At 37.0% G+C, this 25,322-nt stretch overlaps 2 protein-coding genes and 1 pseudogene across 3 annotated transcripts; all 3 read right to left on the bottom strand.

Moving 5' to 3' along the window:
- Positions 1-282: 282 nt before the first annotated feature.
- Positions 283-1,230, bottom strand: LOC116264295 (probable carboxylesterase 15; annotated as a pseudogene).
- A 1,050-nt stretch (positions 1,231-2,280) lies between these two features.
- On the bottom strand, positions 2,281-3,635 carry LOC116261314 (probable carboxylesterase 15). The gene has a single exon (XM_031640023.2). It carries the CDS (start codon positions 3,493-3,495, stop codon positions 2,503-2,505), a length of 993 nt encoding a protein of 330 aa, XP_031495883.1. The 5' UTR covers positions 3,496-3,635; the 3' UTR covers positions 2,281-2,502.
- Positions 3,636-4,275: 640 nt separating this feature from the next.
- On the bottom strand, positions 4,276-20,384 carry LOC116261303 (D-lactate dehydrogenase [cytochrome], mitochondrial-like). Of its 2 annotated transcripts, none has more exons than XM_031640003.2 (18): positions 20,101-20,384; positions 19,858-19,951; positions 19,043-19,143; positions 17,395-17,443; positions 16,023-16,115; positions 14,851-14,965; positions 14,618-14,678; positions 12,921-12,957; positions 12,681-12,745; positions 11,891-11,987; positions 10,315-10,389; positions 9,073-9,181; positions 8,724-8,833; positions 8,350-8,412; positions 7,135-7,214; positions 6,907-7,037; positions 5,878-5,921; positions 4,276-4,677 (listed from the first exon to the last, which is right to left on the bottom strand). In XM_031640003.2, exons 1-18 carry the CDS (start codon positions 20,337-20,339, stop codon positions 4,558-4,560), a joined length of 1,683 nt encoding a protein of 560 aa, XP_031495863.1. In that variant the 5' UTR covers positions 20,340-20,384; the 3' UTR covers positions 4,276-4,557. The 2 variants fall into 2 exon arrangements, with proteins under 2 accessions (XP_031495863.1, XP_031495872.1); XM_031640012.2 differs by having other exon boundaries at positions 4,281-4,677; positions 12,681-12,742.
- Between the last annotated feature and the right edge of the window lie 4,938 nt (positions 20,385-25,322).

The raw sequence follows: 25,322 nt of genomic DNA, 5'->3' as shown, positions 1-25,322 counted from the left end.
TCATGTAAGTTGAAATCAGTGTCATATATATCGTGTATGGGTATTATACAAGAACATTCTCATCTAATTAAAACACTCTGGACACATATTACATACACATAAACTGTAAGACAAGAAGATGATATGGAAGAGGAAGACACCAACAAGAACATTTCCATCTAATTAAAACACTCCGGACACATATTACACATAGAAAATGTAAGACAAGAAATAGAAAATGTAAGACAAGAAGAGTATGGTATGGAAAAGGAAGACACAATCGATTTTGACTGCTAAGTTCGATCAAAGTAGAGACCTTGTCTTGCCAGCCTCACCGCTGGTGGCAACAATGAAGCTCATAATTCGAGCCACAAGTTCCGTGCTTGGCCGAGAGTCAGGGCGGAACAAGGTAAATGAATGCTTTTCACCTTCAAGTAGCACCATCTCCACATCTCGACCCATGCCTTTGAGTGCCTGCACATAAGCCAAGTGTCTATCATGGAAGGCATCGCGGCCAGCCACGACTACTAGCATTGATGGGATACTGATGAAGGTGAAGTCCATGCTGTTGGAACCGCATGGGTTTGCTAGTGGATGCTTCCCTTGTTGATCCTCTTCGTAGCGCAAGTCGAACAAGCAGTCAAAGTTTTCCATGTTATTGAGAGATCTAACGGCACTTAACAGCTCCGAATAGGTTCTCCTTTCACAACCAAAGGCTGGCGTAATTAAAATGCACAGCGGTGAAATTTCTAGGGTCCCAAGTCCTGTTTCGACCAGCCGAGTCTCCCCACTCACGTAAACGCGATGGGGATCGGCCGAATTGATGAGACAAGAGGCTGAATCTTTAAAGCGAAACTGAGATTGTACCCACTTGATGGCCGTAAAGGCATCATCAATGGCAGCCGGAAGTGGGTTTTCAGGTGCTAGACGGTAGTCAGGAGCAACAACAACCACTTGAAGCTTGGAAGCAAGATGGTAGCAATAGTTGTGGAAGATGAACAGTAACCACCACCATGAATGTAGATGTAGATGGGTAGCTTCTTGTTTGGTGGAATGGAAGAAGGACTGTAGATGCGAACTTGAAGGGAGAAAGAATGATCAAAAGTGTTAGTCTTTCCATATGACAGAGCCAAGATCATCTTTGAGAGGAGCCTTCGCATAGGGATCATCTGCACGTTCTACACTTCAGTCGCTAAAAACTCGAACTAAGTCTTCATAGTTTTCTACTTCCAAAGGAGCTTCCTTTTCCATCTCTCCCTCCCCCCCTCTCTCTCTTGCTCACTCTTTCATCTCCCTCTCTCTTTCTTTGGTCCTTAGTTACTCTGAGGAGCTGGTTATATACACTAGTTGGTGCACATGTTAAAGTGCTCTTGATTAATAGAATAGAAAAAGAAAACTTTTGTATTGGAAAATTAAAAAAAAAGGCTAAAAATTTTAAAAAAAGGACATCTTTTTTTAAATAATTTCCAAAATACCAAGTCCCACCTTTTTTTTTAGCCTACAAGTAATCCGGCTGATCCGCTCCGATTACATTAAAAAATATATTTTTAATATAAAATAATATAATTATTTGTAATAAAATATTATATATATATATATATTAATGAAATAAATAATTTAAATAAATTATTAAGCCCAATGTCTTTTTTTCCAACGTGGCCCGAGTCCAACTGAATATCGAGTACCTGCCGGCAGTCTGGCTTGGTGCCCAGCCTTACCTACAAGCACCAAGTGTTGCACGCAGCTCACTCTCATTGCTTCCACTTGGATGGAGATTTTATAAGAAGATTTGGTTGCTTAGATAATCAAATTTTCATATACATTTGTGCACACGATCAAATAAATTTATGTACAAGATAGATTCCTCGTTGTTAATTATGTACAAGATAGATTCCTCGTTGTTAATTAGTGGATCGGTCGCTTATAATGAAATTGACCTTTGAACCAATTAATCGTTTTGCAAATTATGTCGCTTAAAATATAATTATTTTCACGTGCACATAGAAATTAAGTGACTAGTGTGTCAGCGTAATGGTCTGGCAAGAGGGAATAAAATATTTATATTTTAACATTTCTGACAACTCATTGCCTGCTCATACATTTATTTTCCCTGATTGTTTGATTCATTTGTTTTCACCCATCACTTCATCTAAGTTCAAATCTTTGTCACATATATCGTGTAATCTTTGTCACATATATTGTGTCCCGGTATTATAAAGTGAAGAATTTTTTAAGTATAATTTGTATATCTCAAGAATATCTTAAATACTAATTAACATGACAGCCGCCACAACACAAATGTTACCATGACACAAGACGACTCCTGTAATATTCAAATCAACCAATAAATATTCAAGATGCATTACTCAATCACTGCATGTCTGATCTAGTGCCCACTAAAGGGCCTTAAAAGAGTTTTCACCTTCATTGAAGATAAAGGAAACAAACCAGGCACAAAGGAGAGGACAAAAGTAGGGGCACACCAATGCCTTCTGGAGGGATCATAAGCCCAGGTTGGTTGGATCAAAGACGAGACCTGGACTTACAAGTTTCGCCACTAGTGGCAGCCATGAAGCTCTTGATTCGATCCATGAGTTCACTGTTAGCCGCAGACTTTGGATTGTAGTAATTGAAGTTATGTCGCTCCCCATCAAACACCACCATGTCCGCATGGCTACCAATGCCTCTAAGTTTTTCCACATAAGCCGTCTGTCTGTCACGGATCAAGTCGCGAGTTCCCGTGACTACAAGGACTGGGGAGAACTTGATTGAACTCAGATCCTTGCCATTTGGACCAAGCGGGTTCGCTAGCGGATGGTTCCTTGTGGAACCTTTTGGCACTGCAAGTTTCCATAGACAGTCATGATGCTCAATAATATAAAGGTCGCTGGCTGGACAAGATAGCTCTGCAGGAGATCTCTTCTCACTACTAAATCCTGGGGTGATCAGGATGTATCCTCTCACAGACAGTGGTGAGAGATTTTGGGCAGCAAATCCTACAGCAAGATGGTGACAGATGTTCCCACCAGATGAATTCCCAGATATGTAGACCTGTTTAGGATCAGCGAAATCCATGAGAGAAGAGGCTGAATTTTTCATGCGAAATTCAGTTTGTACCCATTTAATAGCAGTAAAGGCATCATCGATTGCAGATGGAAGTGGGTATTCGGGGGCCCAGCGGTGATCGGGAGCGATGACGACAGCTTGAAGACGAGAGGCAAGACGAAGGCAGAAGTTGTGAAAAATGGGCCACGTTCTCGAACCAAAGCAGAAGCCTCCTGCTAGAAAGTAGATGTAGATGGGAAGCTTCTTCTGATCAGGGATGGAGGAAGGCTTGTAGATGCGGAGTTGGAGGGAGAAGGAGTTGTCGAAAGTGAAGTCCTTCCAAGCGATGGAGCCATCGTCTTCGATGGGGACCTTGGCAGAAGGATCATCCGATCGGATCACGCTTCCATCGCTGAAAACTCGGACGATGCCTCTGAAATTTTCCACTTCAAATGGAACCTCCTTTCTCATACTTTCTCCGGTAGGTTTGGGTCTCGTTTACTGCTTAAGAGTTGAAAGACTTCCGTTGATAAGATAACATTGGACCTAGCTGTCTTTAGAAGGGCAGATGGGCCCAGCAGTGGAAGCACGTTATTTTCACATTCCCAGGATTTGCACGAAAACTTATGCATATGATGTATAATGACCAAAGTACCCTTATCTAAATTTAAAAAAACTTTTTTAGAAAAAGTCAAAAAGCCTAAAATACCCATTGTTTTATAAAAAAAATCAAAAATGCCCTCCACCTCTTTTGGTGCATTCTTGTTGTTGCATGTACAAAAGTATGCGCGCAACTCGAACTGCCCAACATGGAAGGATGTTTTCCACAAGGAGGAGAAGTAGTAGACTGTTCGGTCCGAGCACTGTTTGATGTGCGTTAGGCATGTATACCATATTTGAAAGTTGGCAGCCTGGTTGGTGTTCTTCGACTTTCTCTCACTCTCAATTCTCAAACGCTCGACCAAGGTGGCCGAGGGTTTATCTCCTCTGAGGGTTTATCTCCTCTCTGTTTCATAGCCAAGAAGGAGGGCTGAGGCTCTCTTTTTCTGTCTGAGATGGAGGGCATCAAAGCCCCTCACTTTCCAGCAGAAAATGAGCGCTCCAAGCCCTCTTTTCTAGCCAAAATGAGCCGATCTACCTCACTTTCAATACTGGAAAGCCTACTGCCATAAAAGACCCTAAGTCCAAGTGTTCAATGTGGTTCATATTGATCTAGATAAGGCAACTTTTACATGCAGGCTTGCAGCTGACAAAGGATTTAGATTGCCTAGCAATTATGCAAATTATTTTGTGAGAATATATGTCCGTACAAGAGTATTTATTTTGCAAATACAATAACACAACAGGATATGCCAATAAAATAAGAGCTCTCTCCACCAGGCTTGCATTGGACTTCAGTCCATCAAGTTGAAGAAGATCAAGAGCTTAATACGCAGGGGACCTTCTTGGAGTTTATCTGGTAGGACTGCCTAACAACAACTTGCAAATGGGAAAGAAAGGAGAAAAAACGATATTGTATGCAAAAATGGCTTGTTAAAAACAAACGTGTGGAGGAATGAGCTTTCCTGGGTTCATGATGTCATTCGGATCCAAAGCAGTCTTTATTTTTTTCATGGTCCTCAGCGCTTGGATGCCCAGCTCCTTCTCTAGATACTAAAATGGGAAATTTTAGCGCGTTTGTAAGATTGGCAGGAATATATCCAAAAGAAACTTGCACTTCAAGGTCACACATATCATTGGCAAGAGATGGTAAGTGTTTGGGTTCGAAAGAAAGGCATGAAGAACATAATGCTCAAACATACATAGATAAAATACTAAAAGAAAGTAATATAGAGGTTAGAACCTGAATAAAGGAGAGAATGTGAAAGAATTGACCACTTTTGTACTGTCAACATGAAGCTGAATTTGCAGAGTTCAATCTTAAGAGGTATGCAAGAATAGACACAAATGTAGCACTAAGATTGCATTAGTATATCAGTCCGATATAGGGGGCCAGGCAGATTCTTATTCATCTGCTTGTGTTCTTAAAACTTCACAGATGAAGTTGACTATACTTGTACAACGATGTTTGCAAAACTATTATAAACACCAAAAATTATCCATTCTGCTGGAGAAAATTAAATCCACCGCATAACAGATGTGTATTCTGACATGTGACATGACAACAATCAATGAGATATGTGTTCATGTAGGTATTCATGAATTTCATTAATTTCTTTTGTACTACTATAATCAACGGTTTTCTTGCGACAAGCTTGACCATCAAACTTCTACATTGTTATTGACTTGCAGTGTTTGATGTTCTTGAACATCTCCAGCTTGGACATACCTTGATGAAATATGCCACTGATCTCCCTTTTGGTTCACCATAAATCCAAACCAACTCTCAATGAATTCAGATGACTGAATAAGCATATAATGGTTCTCTTTTGGAAGCATGTGAATAAAACCACTTATAACATAACCATATTTGTAGTTTGTGCAATTTTGTCTGTAATCATCTATTTTTATGGTCGTGCATTCTTTGAAGTGTGAGAACTTGTGATTATGCAACAAGAAGTTATCTTCTGATGCAAAATTTTACCATTACAAAGCTTTATCACGATTAACCAATGGATTACGAGAAACTAATCTTTTTCAGGAGTCCAACATTGAAGACTAAGTAGGCCAGGAAATATAATTTACATGGATAAGGTTCTTTCATCCATCTTTTGAGTTTTGATAGCATAAATTACAAAATAGCATGATAGGAGGAATGATCAGGAGAATTAAACATAAAACATATTTGTCATTGTCACCCACATGATTAAAACTCAAATAAAAAGTGTTTCATGGTAAAGTGCAAAAAGGTACCTTCATTTTACCAGAACCAACACCATGTTCTCCTGTACAGGTCCCTGCTTAGAGTAATGTACAAGGCCAACGAAAGTTTAGAAACCATAAGAAACAGGTAGTCCGTATGAAAGTTGGAGGAAAAATAAAGAAGGACTAAAGATTTAAGACTAGGAGATGGTTCTTGAAATAATGCAGGAGAATGAAAGGCTTGAGCTGTAAGAACAAATAGTTCATGCAAACACTTGCATAACATAAGAAAATATAAGCTATTGTTATAGCCATTCCACAGTTCCATGATTATGTGTACCTCACAAAAACAGAACAACTAAGAAAGGAAGAAACAAATATTTGGTTGGAGATTTGAAGCTAAATTTTGAAACTTCGAACAGATATGATAGTTTAATACGCAGGAAAACAATAGGCATAACAGACTTTGATTTTTTGCAGTCGCTGTTCATAACAGAGAAAATTGACCACGTCCAACCATTCTGATGCTTTTTAACTGATTCCTTAAATCAAATCTAAGAACAACTGATTGGAAGCTAGCATAGAATTTCAATTGTGAAGAAAATATAGACAATAAAGCGAACCCTAACAACCCAATCAACCAAACAGCTGTAATTGCAGAATTTACATGCATTTACCTCCTTTCACATGCAATACATGTACTTGATTGTTAAGCAATTTATGATTCTCCTTTGCGAACCCCCAATTTTTCGTTTTTCATTTTTTATTGCCTTAATGGGACTGGTCACCTGTTGCCTCATGAAAGTGCTCCATACCATACCTCATTATGTGTAACAGCTGTAATGCCATTCATCTTTATGACAATGACATAACTAATTTGACATGCTATAGGCAGGAAAGGCACAGTTGCTTAATCATAAATGTTATGTTCAACGCAAGGCATAAAACAACATGCAAACTCAAATTGCAACCAAAACCTGTCAACTGGAACTGCTTCACTCTGGAATGTATATACTATATAGTCTATGTTAAATTCTCATTACTGTTTGCTATATTCATTTGATTCAATGATTAAAATACCTTCCATAGATAAAGCAGTGTCAACCATAAAATGGTTCAATCTTTCAGCTTCCCGAAGGTGCTCCTCATTGTTTGGATCAAACAAGATAAATGTATGAAAATTCCCATCACCTGCATGGGCAATCACCGTGCTGATGACAAGCAGACAAGATGAAGGTGTTAATATATGGATGTAGCTGAACCCTTTAGCGAATTTGAGAGAAATTCATTAAAGTAACATGAATTTACCAGACCAGTGGTGAAGCATCAAGTTCAATTTTCGATTTTGAAATGCATTCGGCAAGGCGTGATAAAGGAACACACACATCCTACAAACAAATGATCAGTTGGCTTCTTTATTCCCCAGTAACTCAATAATTGACATCAAACGTCTTTCAGAAGAAAGAGGAATTGATGACTGCCAGTTTGTTGATTAAATTGGCAAACTGATAACCCCATGACAAATATCACAGTTTTTTTTTCAAAAAAAAAATGAAGCAAAAAAAAAGGAATTTAAAGCAAAAAAAAAAAAAACGAAAAACCATGATATTTTGAAAAAAAAGATAAATGAGATGTCACACCTTTTTTTTGCATTTGTTCCCTTTTCCCAGAAAATTTTGTTTTCAATATATTTTAAATTTCTTGATACCTCTTTTAATTTTTTAATAATTATTTGGATTTTGATTAATGTTTTTTCAAGAAAATTAGTCAAAATCTTATAGTTTCATAATTTTTCTTTTAATTTTTAATTTTTTGAATTCCAGATACTTTCTTGAGATTTTCCCGAGAACTACATTCCAGTTTACTGCCAAAAAGAACTCGCCAATAAAAACACGAGAACAATATCTTATGCCAATGATTGACACATATAAGTTATAATCTCCCTTCCAGTAAAGACAACTACATCAATGCTAGAAACCAGTCAACAAATACAAAGATGGCAGGGAGCAAAGCAAAGTGGTGTGTTGCAACTCTTGCAAATGATGTCTGACCCATATTAAGACTTTTCACGAAATGGTCCCTGCCTTTTTAGAGGTTCTATAGAATTGTCTTCACGTCTTGTAACATTTTGTGGAAAGGGCCGAGCTTTTTTTATTATGGTAGAGCTCCATAAAATGGTAGTTTTGCTAGAGCCTCATAGAATTGGTGGTGTTTGACATCCGCGATGATCACATCATTATAAAAAAATACATTCATGCCCTGCATTACTAGAATAAAGAATCATCTGAATGATCCTTTATTGCAGAAGACTCATTTTTCACTTCTATCGACAGCAACTAGTGCAAAAGCTAATTTTTCACGTCTGGTCTAAGCTCTGTAGCATGAGTCGTGGCACTCATCAAACCCCAATGAATCATGGCTCCTACCACCTATCAACTTCTTTTCTCCAAAGAAGTATGTGAAATTGTGAATATGCTAGCTTGTTAAGTCATGGTCAAACATAAAGTAGACATTTCAACTGACCGTTATCATTGCTTCATAATCAGGTTTCATTGCCAAGCATGCCCAAAGTGCCTCTTTCCTTATCTAGATAAAAAAAGGTGCAGTTAGACAAAGCAGAAGCCAATTAAGACAGTTATTTGTGGTCAACAGATAGAAGCAACCATCAACTGAAATAAAGCAGAAACAGGAAAAAAGGAAAAACTTGAACTGAGTAATCTAGGCCAAGTCAAATGTGGTTCAATATTGGTGTCTAACTGGGACGAAATTTAAAGGTCAGCATTTCTTGCAGAGGCAAATTACCCATTTAGCCAAAGGATTCGTACTCACAGTTCAGTACCAGAAACATCCAGAAAGAGTTGGACATGGTAAAGCTTAATCTAGATTATAGAATTTACCCTCCAAAGTTCTGACTTGGCCTCTGGATCCTCCACATAAACAAAATCAGAGCCATTGTGCTCCCCAACAATCTTCTGGACTAACAATGTCTGCTCACGTGCGTTTGCCTCTGAAGCATTTAGAAAAAATTAGTAGGCTACCACCATGAACAATGTTCATCCAACAAAAACATCACAGCTTTTCTTGCACAAATAAGTACGTGTGTTTTAGAGAATGTTGATGAATGATGCTTATAAAGAAGACATTATGGCTATCTAGGTCATAACATATAACCCCTCTGAATTGTAATAAAATTTTCGTAGTAGGACTTTGATAGACAGTCCCAAAAGAAAACTAAGTAGTGCTTACCAGTGCCTACAAATTCAAACATTAACGTGGGGACTTCTGGTAAATTTTTTCCATTCCCCAAATTGATTGCCTTAACCTGAACTTCATCCAAGAGTTCCACCCTTGAGACCTAAAGATAAGGCAACAATATGTGCATGGAAGGGTTATTAAACACTATAAAACAAATATATAAAAGAATACAGTAGAACATAAAAAGACAAACAATATGCTGTTATACTTTGTGCCTTTATGCGCACAATAGCTACTTAGAGAACACACACGGGAATGAAGAAAATGTTGAAGTAGGTGATACAAGTTTAGAAAATTGATCATATTATTTTCACACGGGCACATCATTTAGAACTCTAGTTTGCACAATTAGGTAGGAAGGTGGACAAGTGGATTGACTAATTGGGGCAAGGTACAACACATAAGCACTCCTATTTGTTATGCTTCCTGCTTTCTTTAATATTCATCAGCCAGATATGGCTATTCACATTTGTTATTTCTGAAGAAGACATACAATATAATCCAAGGCATAATGTTTATGATTTTTTTTTCCTGCCTCAAGAGATAAACAAAGGGCACATCTGAATGCCCATAATATGTCAAAAACCTCGTCTGAGTTTTATCAATATCACTCGGTGCTGGAGCATATCAGATCCCTTCCCAATACGATAGAGGGCCAATTCAAGTTTTTATATTTTTATGTTTTCATTGTAAAATCAATTTAGAGTATTTAAATCATTTTTCAAATTCAGAAAATAAAAGGTAGGGTGATACAGACTGATACTTAATGTGATACATATCAGGCATGATGCCTTATTGGTGACAACATTGCCCGATTTTCATTAAATCTAATTTCAATGCTAAATTCAAGCTTCTAACTTGGAGTTATCGTCATCCAAACAGGAATTAAATCCTTTCCTCTGCTTAAAATGATTGTAGGGAAAGTCATTCCCTAGGGTGATGAAGCCATATTCTTCCCTTAACATTTCCAGGGCTTGAAAGGCATCAATTGTGCATATAGGTTACCTATACCTGTATACTTACATAATCTCTCTAATAAATTAATAAATATGAATAACAATGTGTGCATATCCCATTTTTGTTTTCTTAATAGTCCTGGGGCCATATGTGAAATAAGTCATCCAACAAAATTTAATCATCAGGGATCCAGCTTAACAAACTACAAAAGCTAATCCACATAGGCTAGGAACAATTTCATCCTCACATTAAGAGGCACATGGAACATAGAAGCACCTGGATTCCTGATAGCATGGTGGCAATAGCAACATCAGCTGCATCCTTAATTGTTGGAAACTGGCACATTGCAACCTAGGAATTTAACATAAGCATATAGAGCATAAGTTAGGAATTCAAATCAAGTAATCAAAAATTCAATGACCTATTTTTAGTTTAGTGTGTTAGAAAGATTCTAATCCCTCTGTGAATTAAAGCATCTAAATCTTGTTTTATGATAGAATATTACATTGAGCGATCCTTGTGCATAGCATTCTATGGCCAGAGGCCACCAGAATCCTCTATATGTGTAATTGGAATGAATATGATCACTTCAAGGGTGTCTAGCTATAGTCACCACAATCTATGTCACACTGACTCTTCTTTGGGTCTTCATCCATGTTAACATGGCAGGAGATAGTGCGACTATGGATATGGCTCAGACACTCTTTGCAGATGCAGTCAATGCAGCAATGTCTATTTTGGTCCAAAGTACTTATTTTAGTACAAGTTTGGCCATGTTTAGTTTTGTCTGGAAAGCAAAAGTAGCTTTCTTTTTCAACGCCATTTAAAAGTGCCTTGCTAGTTTGTAAATATGATTTTTTTATCTTAGTTTACCAGTGTAGGTATTCGTTGTTAAGGGACTTGATTGTTGTTTCACTTATTGTTTGTAAATGTGCTTTTACTTGTGAAACGTGAACAAAACAATGGGACTCCTTGATTGATGATTCAGTTTGATCCACTAATAATGCTTCTTTTATTGATTAATAGTTACTAAAATAAAAATTAACAACTTCTATAATTTATGAGTGTATTGACCATTTGTTAACAATTATTCCTACATACATACATACATACATATATATACATACATATATATATATATATATATATTTATTTATTTATTTATTTATTTATATTTATATCTACATCTATATATATACATAGTTTTTATAATATGTGAAGACTATGTGCACCAATTATGAATCATGGATCAATTTGACTGTTGGCCTACAAGTTGAGATATACAAAGCAATTCAAAGCACCAGCCATTATCCACCCTTTTGAAAAAAGTATCTTTACATATGGTAAGCTATCAAATATCAATTAAGCTATAATTAATTCACATATTCTAGGAACAGATAAGTAATACTTTCATGCTGACATATGAGTTGGACCAAGATGTGCTTGTGCTGCCACACCATAGAACATCCACGTAGGTTTTGATTACCTTTCAACTTGGATATGTTATAATTTGTTATTTTATAGATTAAGATAAACATTTTTGTTAATTTTCTTGATCAAAATGATCAAGATAAATATTTACTTTTTGTTATTACCTTAATTTTAAAGAGATTATCTTGTGAAATTTTTAAGTTTTCCTCATCTATAAATGGATTAAAGTTGCACTAGCATAACAAATCCAGATTCAAGAGAAAAATGTGTTCCTGATTGTTGATAGAAAAGTACAAAACAGTTATACTAAAATGTGTAAGACTTAAGAGCATACCAAAGGAAAAGGTCTGCAGTATTCCAATAGAGATGCTCCAAACTATATATGGTAACTTTTTGGACACAGAGGAAAGAACAACAATACCACAGAATGTTCAGGGAGCTTCTGCAGTCGCAGAGTCACCTCTGTAATGACACCCAAGGTGCCTTCACTTCCAATCAGCAATCTAGTTAAGTCGTAGCTGCAATGCAGGAGACAAAACAATAACTGAGAAACCAATCTAAAAGCTAAAACATAAGCTTCCAACTGATGTTTACACTGTAGAACTTAATCCAGCATGTGAACTGAACAGAATTTCTATGACAAATTAAATTGATAAAAGTAGCTTTGCTGGGACTTGGAAGTCAAAGAAATCAGCTTAAAAAGTTTCCCAAATCCAAAACTCATGCTCGGAATTATTCTTACCTGTCATTTATAAAATTATAGACACTGTACGTATGGAAAGAAAATTGTCACGTATCTCAACTAACAGAAGGAATAATCTTTCATCCAGACCAATTATTAAGAGCTGTTAATTCCTTTGAGGCTTATCTTTGTCTTTCTACAACCCCACTGTCCTATACCTTTAAGATGACAAAACATACTTAATTAGCCCAATGTTTGGTCAGATTTAACTAACTCCTTCCATGGTCCTTTTGTCTTCTCCGTCCCTCTCTGTCATTGTGTCTTCTCCTACCCTGTTTTTAAATTCAGACCACCCATAACTTTCCTAAATTTGGTAATTGATGCATAACTTTATCAAGTGCCTTGAGAATCTCAGATATATCACCCATTTTAATTTGAAAATGACGTATTAACACTGCAAGGATGATATGGCCTAACATATATGCTAGATCAATTTTCCAATGTTGAGAAAAACATAATTTATGAATACCCTGCAGAACTCTTCCGAGCACGTGAAGCAGTTTTGACAATGCCACCATCTGCCAGAACAACCTGCTAAAGAGATCAGAGTGAGAAATCCATATGAGAAAAATAAGAAAGCATTGAATCTAAGGTTAACATCAGCTCAAGAACCAATATTTACTAAAAAAGTTGTATCCTTTGCAGAAGCTTCGCAACAACAATAAAACTATATAGTTCTGAGCCTGCTGATTCGTGCATGCTTACAAACCTGAAGGCTTATGACATTATCTCGCATTGTCCCATACCTACAAACTGAAACTAACTCATAAACTTCAATAAATAGGGAATTCAAAACTAGATCTTGAAAAAGCACATAATCTATGAATGTTCAGAGACTAAAGATGATGAAAATATGCCATTGACAATAATGGAACAAATAGATGTCATTTTTGAGCTATAGAATCATGTTCAGCCATAGTATTTTAACTATCTTAAAGTGAATTTTGTATCTAGTAGCACAGTTCATAAAACCCAGCAGCAAGAAAAACTTTAAGCAAGCCATAACTTTCTCAGCACGTCACAAAATTAATACAGCAGAAAAGAAAGTTCTACTCTATAATATTTGCATTTAAGCATTTCTTCTATTCTTTCATTCATTCTACAACATTTGCATCAGAAAAATAAAAAATTGCCTCAAAAGCAACTTCAGAATGACTTTTACAATTTTGGATAAAAAAATTGCAAACAAGAAATACTAAGTGGAACCTAAAACTAAAGGGGGAGCTTGACAGTTCTTCCATCGAACTTTCTCTTTCTTCTCTTCCCTATTTTTCCTTCTTCTCACTCTCCCTTCATTCTTGTATTTCGTTTTCCCCATATTTCCTTACTTGTTTCAATCTTCCCTTTCTTTCTTTCAGTAACAAATACAAGATAAACTTAGTCATACTACAATAACGCCATTATATGATGTCCTCTTCAGAATTGCAATACTACTTTTTAACTTGCACTTGACAAGAGTGAAACTTTATTTTCAGTGATGATCCAGTTCCTCTTGCAGGAAATGCCAAGATTATGTTCTACTTGCTAATGGATTAAGTGGATAGACATGAATATCCAACATTTCTTCCTCAAATTCCTAAGACCTGCTTCAGTATTAGTATTTGAATGTGCTTAAAGTGTGAAGCAGATTCCATCTAAGGTATATACTTCTACTTCATACTTAACATGCATCAGGATTAAATAATCAATCTGCCATGTCTATCTCAAATCTGAGTTGCATTTGTATATGCTTACATCCTATTTTATGGATTACAGAAAAGTTGATAAACACGACAAATCTCGCTCAGAATTCTTCAAACTTCAATTGTAAAAGACGTCAGGTTTTCCTACAAATGAAACACTGGCTTAATCAGAAAAGAGAAGCAATCTTTTAAGCATGAGCTAGAAGCCTAGAATTGTTTTCTCCGAGTCTCAGAAACTAAGGATAGGACTTCATACTGCCAGGTGTTAGGAAAGGATAAAGGCCATATTCTAGTTCATCAAACAAGCCATTGAGCATCTAACAAGCAAAAGCTTGAGACAGAAACTCTCACAAATGTATGATACCACTAAACATTGTGTCTTCTTATAGATTTGATAAACTGCATTTTAACATATAACATGCCAGAAAAAGCATACAACTATGCAGTTTAGAACTGTCCAAGTTTCCAAAACATAAAAATTTTGACACCATTTTCTTTGTTATCCACCCATTCCACATTGTATATCCATCATAAGTGTCAACTATGTGATCCAAAAGTGCATAGATGAAATTAATAGCATGCTTACTGTTGTTCAAGCACGAACTAAAAGTGGAACTGTTAATGCAATATTTGATATTCATGGCACTAAATGGTGAAATAGATCAAAGCAAATTGTCACTATGAGAGATGCTAGTCAAAATGAAGTATAAGAAATATGCAGCACCTCACTGCCAAAGAACCAGAACAACGTGTAGCACACATGCCTCCAATTGAAGCACCCGGGCCTAAACATGGAAACAAGTAGGCAGGAAATGTTAGCCTTTAAAGAAACTATATGCAGCCAAGTTAAGTCTAGACAGGAAGGATCCAAAATGACATTCAACATAAGCAACTGGAAGGAAAGTGCTTATCGGAAAAATGCATCAATAAAAGAACATGAAACTAAAAATATCTCACCTGGATCAAGTGGGAAGAAAAGCCCATAAGGCTTCAAATACTCGTTCAGTTCCATCCACCCAATACCAGGCTCAACAACAACATCCATGTCCTTAACATGTAACACTTTGATTTTCTGCAAAAGATATACTGATTTATCATTATCATCTTCAAGCATGTCTATGTATAACACTTATTCACCACATTGCAAGTCTAAGAAGGTCAATCAGGCATAGAAGCAAAAGGGTGGAATCATTTTTTTCCTTGACTATCTTACTTGGGACCTGGACATCATAAATCTGATGAACTCAAAGCATAAGAAACATTGGGGAGAAGTAAAAACACCAGAGCTGAAGGATTGTACATAAGATGCCATTCTAAGCATGCCAAATGGGAAGTGCCATAAAAAGGAATGCAGCAGAAGACAGATAAAAGTGTTCTATCAAATCAAGCACTACCGAAACAGGTACTTGGCAGGGAACTGTAGAAAAGTACATAAATATGTCTAAGCAGAGTGTTGCAGAGACTTCAATTGAAAACTTAGGTGTAGACACAAATTATCTCACGGAATCACATTACAAAACACCTGACTTTTAGGAGCAAAATGATATAAAGCACCATTAGTTCAGCATCCTGTACAAATAATCGAGCAACTTTAAATATAAAACAGGTTCTTGTGATTCAGACAACTCTTTCTAAGATCATCTAAATATCTTCATTCAGGAACCAGGTACCAGGTATGCACTAAGAATCCAAGAGAACCTTTCTGGGTTGGGTACTTGCTTTGGTCTGCAAACATGGCACAAGCCTTGCTTGAATTTGTGTCACTAAGAACACAGTATCAAACTTGAAGGCACAGCTGGAATTTTATGTAAAGCTTGGAAAAAGTAATGACGGCAAATATCATGAGCAAGACTAACTGGACTTTAAAGCAAGAGCAATATATAATAAGAAACCACTCACGCAGATTTCTTATGGATGCAATCATGACACCAGCCATGAAACTACTGCCCCTAGTGGATGCAAAACCTCCAGGTACACCCTGCTCTGTGGACCAAGAAGGTCCATCATAAGTTGAACCTTTGACATCCTTTAGCTTCACATCTTAAGCCAACAACCCAACTGGTTCGTGGGGCTGCTTACGGGAACAATTATACAGCTAATACGTTAATGAAAATTAATTTGTTCCCAACCTTCATCAGTGCCATGTCAATGCAAACACCTCCACATGGGGATAAAATATGGCCTTCAAGTGATGTGGCACCACCATATGGTACAATAGGAACCTAACCAGAAAAACCAAAACATAACTATCAAAAGCACCGCAAAGACAGAATCAAGAGAATAAAAACTCCAACATGATTGCTCATTGACATGTAACTTAGTTTTCCCTCACTAAAAATCCAAGGAATGCACACATGGTTCATTAGAATATTTTGCAAAAAGAAACATGATGCTGCATAAGTACCTGGCAACATATGTCCTTAAAGAGAAACAGGATGCTGTGAAAAGTGACCGATAGTAGTGTTAGATGACATTTCACATTAACTTTCAAGCTTTTCACATATGAACATCCCTATGACTCCTTTGTACTACCCGTATTTGACATTACAAATAAAAAATTGCATTTATGTGCAACCAAAGAACATATATGATCCACATACAGTAAACTGCTAGACTGCGGACATCAATATCTAGCTTCTATTTGGAAAAATAAATAATGAAAATGGTGCCACATGTTCAATTTGAGGGGAAGAAATGATGAAGGTGCCAAAAGAGACAATGTTAATTTAAATTTGGAGGTAGTTAAATTGGATTTTTTTTCCCATGGACTGGGAAGATGGACTAGGCAAGCTGACATAAAGAAGGAAAGGATAAACAAGGTTTGAGACCCAATCACCCAAGAAAATCCTAAGGACAGGGCAAGATAAAGGTAAGCAAAAGAAAGCATATGCATGAATCTCGAAAGAGGAAGGAATATTTAAAAAGGAACAAACTTGACAAGGTTTATTACCAATAAATGTTCTGAAGTGGCAGAGGGAACCTGACAGATGTCCTTAAAACCTTCTCTTATCCACATAGTATGTACAACTTTACACCCCAAAACACAGGAAGAAGATAATGTATATGAACCAAAATTCACTGTCTATGGAGGAATTAGATGACCACAGGAAGAAGCAGGACATTCTGAAGATGATTCAGGGAAGAAATGATGAACCTGTTGCATGGAAAGTAGCCTGAGAAAACAATGTACAGAAATACTTCAAATCTTCAGTTCTTTGGAAACTGAAAATATTTTTTTCTATCTGTTAAACCACAAACCTATGGCCTATGAAAGAAAACATTGCTAACTTGTCAACTGCCAATAGCCCATTCAGAAACATAAGTTTAACATGATTCAACTGACCAGAATCCTATTCACATTTATGCAGCATATTGATGGCCATATGCAGACAACCGAACTGACATCATCATGGGTTCAGTATATAACTAGCATCTTTATTATAAAAGAATAAGAATGCAAAATGAACACTTGGAGAGACACAATTGACAAAAACAATATACCTTGTGCTTGCTACAAGCTTTAACAATCTCTGAAACCTCCCTTTCAGACCTGCAGAGAGGGAAGCAAACGTTATGGTGGATTTAATTAAAAATGTTTCAGCTGAAGATTGTTGCTTGCAGACAACAGACTCTCTGTTTCCAGAGTATAGAAGCAGGGTGCAAGATGCTTGCATACTCATGAATTATCCTCCAACTCCTACTCCTTTAATGTTCTCCATACAAAACCTATAAACTAGATGTTTTACAGGGATTCTCACTTGCAACTAGTACTTCGGCACTGATTTAGAGTCACCGAAAGACTTGGAAGAGTTGGAGGGGGTGAAACATGGTTTAAGGCAAATCTTGGAAATTCCACTTCAATGTAAAGAGGAAGATTGTGATAGACGTGCCTAAACTTTGTGGCAAGCATAGCAGCAGTCAAAGTGGATGAGTTCTCATACGAATTGTCATATCATGCTTACTCTTAATGCATGGGAGTTGGTATGATAACTAAGCCACCTTAGACTTCTCAAGAGCTTAGTACTGTGGCTTTTGACTGAGAAAGCACTGGTAATTCCTATCTTCCTAAAGAAACGAATGAACCTAAAAAATAAAATAAAATAAAACTACAACCAAGCTCCAAAATAGATCGTCTATGACCTTAAAACTATCAATACCAGGAAAATACAGGAAAAATAATATATAGCAATTTACATTGTTCATATTAGGATGACCATAGGCTATACACAAAATGATGATCAAACACAACCGCCATGGACCATGCATGAGGCATGAGCTAATTAAAATAGTCAAACTAATCGGATGTACTAGACAAGTGACCGATGGCCAGTAATTTAATAGTGATGGTATGATTTAATAGTCACAAATATAACGTCTCAGAGTTTTAAACGGTGAGTTTTTTTCTCTGGTATAATACGACAAACTTGGAAAAAAGGGAAAAAATACGGTAAATTTTAAAAAACTAAAAATGCAGGGAAAATAAAATAAGTGAGAAACTAATAGCACAAACATCAAAAGATAAGTAAATTTGCAACAAATAAAAAATAGAAAATGAAAAAAGAACTGTTTGGCATTAAAAAAACTGAAAAAAATGAAAAAAGTGAAAAAAATGGAAAATCGTTTTTAACGTTTTTTTTTCAAAAAAACGTGTTTTTTTTTAAACGGCCATTTAATTTTCGTGTTTTTTTGCGTTTTTTTAAAAAAAAATGTGTTTTCTGTGACTATTCTATACCACTCCAACTACAGAGGAAATCTGGAACTACCTTCCACCAGTTTCAAACTCTCATGGAATCCTCATTAGGAAATGTCAAGGACAAATCACTAAGCACATAGGTATCTGTCCCAGCCAACTGATAAGGATTCAAGGAGCTTTATAGTGTCGACTAATGGCCCTGAAGTTGAAACTCATCTCAGATTGCCCAGCTTGTGTACCCTTCTGTACTCCATTACAAGACAGAGATTATTCCTAAATAGGAAGTTCACTTAAGCCAGGGTATAAACTGGTTGGATTGGCTCAGCTGAGGATAGTCCACCAACCAAAACTAAAGTTATACAGGTAAACAACCTAACTCAAAATACATCAGAAACACGAAAGAAGACATAGGACTAGCTCCAAAATAACAGAAAGTATTTCTTAAATGAATCACACCTTGGGTAGACAACTACGTCAGGAATGTTGACTGCTCTATGAAAACTGCTCTGGGGTTTTCCATGAAAACACCGTTCCTCGTAATCAAAAGTTAGATTGTCCTGCAGAGGAAACATAATGAGTAAAAGTTTTTGGGTAATTCAATCCAAAAATGAGGAGTCCCACAGAGCAGCAAACGCACCTCCTGTTTGCTATGGACAGGAGTACAAGAATGTCAAAACTTCACTTCACTTGCAATGCGATGTACTTTTTCGTGAATTTTGCTCAAACAACATCAATGGAAATGATGGAGGAAATCAGAAAGACAAAGGGCGCCTATTTGGAACTTCAATTCAAGAAGGCCGAAACATGGACTGAAGAAATTTCCCCCCCAGATTCCAAAGCATGAATAACACAAATACGTGAACAAAATCCTGCATAATAAGGTTATTGCGACATATACTGGAGAATTTGTGAAAAAACAGCAGTTCACTTGTGAGATTTTCATTCGGTTTAAGATATTGTTTCCCTTCAGTTCAATTTTTGGAGTAGGCTCATTAGTTCAGTTAGATCGAGCTACAATTTCATGGGCACGTGATTTTAGTTCTTTCTACAAAAAACGCCCTTCTTGAAATTCCACCAGGTGGGAGGAACCGTGAGGTATGACAACACGCCAAACTGGTGAGGTCAAAGGCCATGAACACCGGCTGCATGCTCAGTAGCTAAGATACCATTACCGAGACAACATAGTAACCATGCTCCATGTCCAAAATACGCAACGAAAATCGCTAAAAGAGATAGAAATGAGACGAAGCAACTAAGAAGGAACTAATTACATCACAGATAGACTTCAGTTCGTCAATGAGCTCCTGCGGCGCACGCCTATGACGTCCTTGGACCACCAACCCGCTACTTCCTGTCCTTTCGATGCTGAAACTCAATCCCGGAAACGACAACTTTAGAAAGACGGACTAACATAAAAATAGAAGAAACTAAGTGTTAACTCTGGTCATGCTATCAACGTCAAGAACCACAAGAGACCGAAAGTTCCAAGCTCTCAAAGCTAACGCATTCTGTACCGATGCAACTCCTGAGACGAATCGCACAGAGAAGGATCCCGATGGAGGAAGTCGAATGCAGCAGCTCCAGATGGCAGCGCAACCGCCACGGCGAGCCAGGGGAAGCGACGATCGCTCCGCTTCGGAGCTAAGGTCTCAGCAGAATAAGAGCACCGTTCGCGAGCGCCGGTGGCGAAGAGTGCGCGAGCGATGTGCTTAGAGGAGGGACTGAAGCGGGAGAACCAGGAACGGAACACCATGACGGGAGGGTGAGAAGGAAAGAGAATAGCAACGTTACAGAGAGATGAGGGTGGTAACTCTCCTGATGCCGGGAAAGCGTGGCCCTTTTATAGGTGCCCGATCGGTGGCGGAGGCCGCCTGTCCGAAGGGTGAAAGAGGATTTTTCATTTAATAACACCATTTTTGCCATAATTCATATGAACCGTCAATTTTTTTTTTTTTTGAGATTGTCTGAACAACTGGGAGAAAAAAGTCAAAAGCTGTCTTTCATATAATAACAAAAATGATAATAATGACTTTTAAAAGTTTCGGAAACTACAACTTTTAACTTTGTGTTTTTTAAGATGACATGATTTAACCGGTTACCTTGTTTTGATAATTTTAACTAAAACTAGGGTGGTCGATAGGAAAACCGGAAACAAGAGACAAGTTATTATATATTATATTTAAACTTGAGGCATTAGGTGAAAATTTTTGAAAAATAAATGCCAAGTTTCCTCGGGGGAGGAGGTCCAGCATTCACGGGCGCTTGTTTTGGTGTCGGTCGGCACGGAAGTCCACGCCAGTGATGTTTAAGCTCGCAATCCAATAGAATCTCCGCTTTTGAGACTTTTTATTTATTTTTTTTTGAGAAAAAATAATTATTTCAAGGGATCAAATTTTGTGCTGGTGCAAGTAAACGAGAGTTCGTCGTATTGTCAATTTGATTGTTATAGATACAAACTCTAGTTCACCAACTTGTCAATTTGATTTTATAGATACAAACAGTGACAATATGACACTATAATTAATGGGGATTCACGGATTCATCCAAGTTTTACACCTAATTCTAAATTTAAAAAAGAAAAAAAGAAGGAGAGCTTTGGCCTTTCTTTCAATAGCTTCCAAGTTTCCGCTTACTTGCATGCTTTTTTTTGCTACAACAAAGAAAACAATATTTTACAATTTAAGCTAGAGAGATATTTGGATCATTTTTTTCTTTTTGACTCATTACAGTTTTGCTTTACAAGAGGAGTCTTCCATTTTAGTCCGGATGGATACTTTGCATTTCTAATGTATAGCACGTGGACCCTTATTTCCAAGGACGGAGACAAAGTAGGGTCTGCATGGGCCCTGGCCCACCTCAAATTTTTTTTAAAATTTGCATGTAGATTTTTTAAAAAATCATTTGTTTTATATAAAAATTTTGAAAAATTATATTTCGACCCTAGACGAAATTTAGAAACTTTAATTCGGTCCGCCTCATTAAAAATTTTTTATTCCACCTTTGCTTGTTTCTAACTAGATCAGCCAAATTTTTGTCATAATCTAAAGTAAAGTGTGAGCTTAAAATATTTTACTTTTTTGATGTAGTGAGGAAGAAAAGAGGGACTTCTCGCCCCCACCCTAGGGCCATGCACACCAGTGGGTGTGGACCCACTAAGGCGCTAGGGCTTGTTGAAGTGTATGTTCATGAGGCACAGGCTCAACCACCCTTAAAAATCTATTGTTACTTTTGTTCTTCAATTTTGTTCTTGAAGGACGGCGGGCTAACATCAAAGAAATGGCATGTTTTTTTTTTTTTTCTTATAAATGATGAAGAACACTTTTGAACTCAAAAGTTCTACATTGTATGGAAAACATATTTTGTATGGTTTAAAGCGGCATAGTTTAATTTTAGCTCCTTTTTGCAGTGCTCATAAAATTGAGGTTACTATAAGGAAAAAGAAGAACTTGAGACCATAACTCAGAAGTTTGGCCAAGTAAAGTTCCTGTTTTCTTTTGTTTGATTTTTAACTATAATATATTAAATTCTATTGGCCCAATAGTGTTTCGGTATTGGACTGATATTAAACGATCCGATACAGTAGGAACCAGGGGTGGAGCCAAGATTTCGTTTAGGGACGGGCCAAATAATCCAACCTCAAATTTGGGTAGGGTCAAACTGAACTTAAGTAAAAAAAAATACATTGAACAACTAAAATTTTTTTATTTTTTTACTGTAAATTTTTTTTTCCAGCTAGTTCGGGGCGGCGGCGCCCCTGATAGGAACGTCTCAGTTGATCATGAAAATCTTTTTCTGTTGGAGCAATGTTTTTGGCGTGATTAGAGACAGAGCCAAGGTAAGGCCGGCATGGGCTTAGCCTCACCTCAATTTTGTTTAATTTAGATGTAATGTTAAAAATTTTACTTGAAAAATGATATTTCTGCCCATGTCAAAATTTAGAAAAAAAATTTGACTCCGCTCTTAAGCAACAATTAAAAGTCAGCGAATTTCGTCACTAACTTGTTCTAACAATTGAAAGTCTGGCAATTTTGTCGCCAATAGTTGGAGAACATTATCTCACCATTAATAATGGTGGCCACGAATTCGCTGCTTGTCGATTCTTACACAACCAGTTCTTTTGCCTGACTAACTTGTTATAACAATTTGAAGTCTTGTCAACTTGTCGCTGATAATTGGAGAACGTGATCTCACCATTTATAATGCTGGCCGTCAATTCTCTTTTCTGCTTGTCGATTCCTTGGGGTGGAACTAGAAAATTTTCGGTAAAAAGTGCAAACTATAAAATTTTAAATTTTTGAAAATGTATAATATGTAATGAGAAAAATTACCCTGAAGTATTAATATGAAAATAAGAATTTTCTGGTCAGCATGCATCATACATAATTATAAAGATTTTTTCCAATTTGACTTGGGATCATATTCAAATTCGAACATAAAGAATACGAAACCATATCCAAATTCTTCTACGTAATGGATTTGAATATCCGGCCGTCAAAGTTGGATGCACTTGGGTTCTGCATTTGAGTACTAATTGGACGTGAAGAGTTTTCTGCGGAACTGTATGGATCCAAATTTTTATATGCATAGGCGTCCAAATATCAACTGAATGTAGTAGAAAAAGGCTAATACAGGTCTGAATCTATACCCAACTGATGTATGTTTTCTTATCAAATCCAATTGTTTGAATTCGGGTTTAAATCAAATACTAAATTGTATATGAACCATGGGCACCATGATTAATTGTTGTTGCAAATAGTGTAACAATGCACATTAAACCTAATCGGCTTTTATGTAATTGGATTCAAATTCAGACCCCGAACCTGAGTAGCGTAAGATCCCATATTCATATGAAATCAGGTTATATGTATCATTCTTGGATCCCTGCCAGATCTCATATTCAAATACCTTTGCCAAGCTTCATACCAGAAATCCTCTGGCCATCTTGAACTCCATCCAATCATGGTTACCCGAGTATCGGATGGTATACCATGAGAGGCATGAGGATTTCTCTATCCAAACCCGGATGGAGAAATCCACCAAATCGGAATCTATATCTCCTGATGTATCGTATCGGATGGTATACTATGAGAGGCATGAGGATTTCTCTATCCAAACCCGGATGGAGAAATTCGCTAAATCAGAATCTATATCTGGTTATAAGTTGTTTTAGATTCAGATCGATGATCAGACACATTGGACCCATTGACACACTTAAACTACTACTTCTAAAAAGATTCAGTCGAGGATTTATATTAAAAAAAAAGGTGAGAGAGAGAAAAAAACAGTTCCTATGAAGAGGACATTGTTCCAACTACATCATGAGAAAAACAATATACAAGAAGTCCCACTTGTGGATGCATACGTAATCCATGTTCCGGACAATTTCTTAGTGCTCAAACTCCATAAACTCCAAGTCTGGCTTCCGCATGGGAACGAATTTATGCCTACGTCACTAAGTCTTTCTAGATGCATGCGATGGCTTAAGATACACCTTCCTACAGCATGAGCCAAACAATATTTGATGCAATCAATTTTTTAATATCTTGTTTATAGGATACACCTGTCCTTTGAGAACCAATGCATTGGAATGGATCCAAGGAGTTGGTGCAACAGTTGGGACAGGAGCCAATAGGCGGCCAATTCTCATTACCAATCCCTAAGGTGTCAATTCTTTGTGTTGTAAAATAAGGTTATCGACATACAAGGTTGACATACAAGGTTGAAGTACGACAAAAGCAACACCCCAAGCACCAAAGCAGACCTTAGATGGGAGCTTCGGCTCTCATATGAATGGTCAGATATAATACTTTTCCTGCTCACCCGGAATGTTTTCCTGCTCACCCGGAATGTAGGAATGCATTGGAATGGATGACCCATCATAGGACAAGGTGATCCAATCAATATATTTCACCAGATTGGTGGAACGTTCAGCGGCGGAGGCAGGGGCTGGGAAAGGCCATGACGACGTCACAACAGAAAAGAATGAAATATATATTACAGTGATTCGTTTTGTTAAAAAGACGACGTAAGAATGCAATATATATTGCCAGCTACACGTCGTCAATATGGTAAAGAAAAATCCTTGAAGAAGAATGTTGATTTTGCCTATCATACTTAAGTTTCATTTTACCGACCAAAACGTTTACATTTTCAAAATTTCATTCTTATCGACAAACTTTCCATGGTTATGCCACATGTTTGAAGACGGGATAGAAGACACATAAATACATGGATATTACCTTGCACGTATATATTTATTATATACATATAATATATTGTTTTTGCATATATGGCAAAATGAGAAACTCAGATTACTACAGCCAGGTTAAATGTATATGTATATACTATTAGCCGTTCAAACTGGACCAATGGCTAGCTCAGGCTACCGGTTACCTGTATATACTATTAGCCGTTCAAACTGGACCAATGGCTAGCTCAGGCTACCGGTTACCTGTATATACTAGACTACTAGAGGGGTTTCAGCCTACTTGGCTCTTTAGGCCTCTTGGCCTTCAATGTCCTTTTTTTATCAGTTGTGCCTCTGTCACGGGCTGAGTCTTTCGACTCTAGACGCACGGGAACAGCCTCAGTGCACTTATTAAAGTGAACTGCTCTAGTTTTTCATTTTATCAAGTTCATTATCTGAACTTGATTTTGTGAGTTTGGGAGCTGTTTTTACATTTCTGTGGCAACTCCTGACGACTTAACTCTACCATACCAAGGAATATTGCTGAAA

This window comes from Nymphaea colorata, chromosome 1 (assembly GCF_008831285.2).
Source record: "Nymphaea colorata isolate Beijing-Zhang1983 chromosome 1, ASM883128v2, whole genome shotgun sequence".
Taxonomy (NCBI): Eukaryota; Viridiplantae; Streptophyta; class Magnoliopsida; order Nymphaeales; family Nymphaeaceae; genus Nymphaea; species Nymphaea colorata.
The sequence above is the reverse complement of the archived record's forward strand: the minus strand, read 5'-3'. Positions and strand labels throughout refer to the sequence as shown.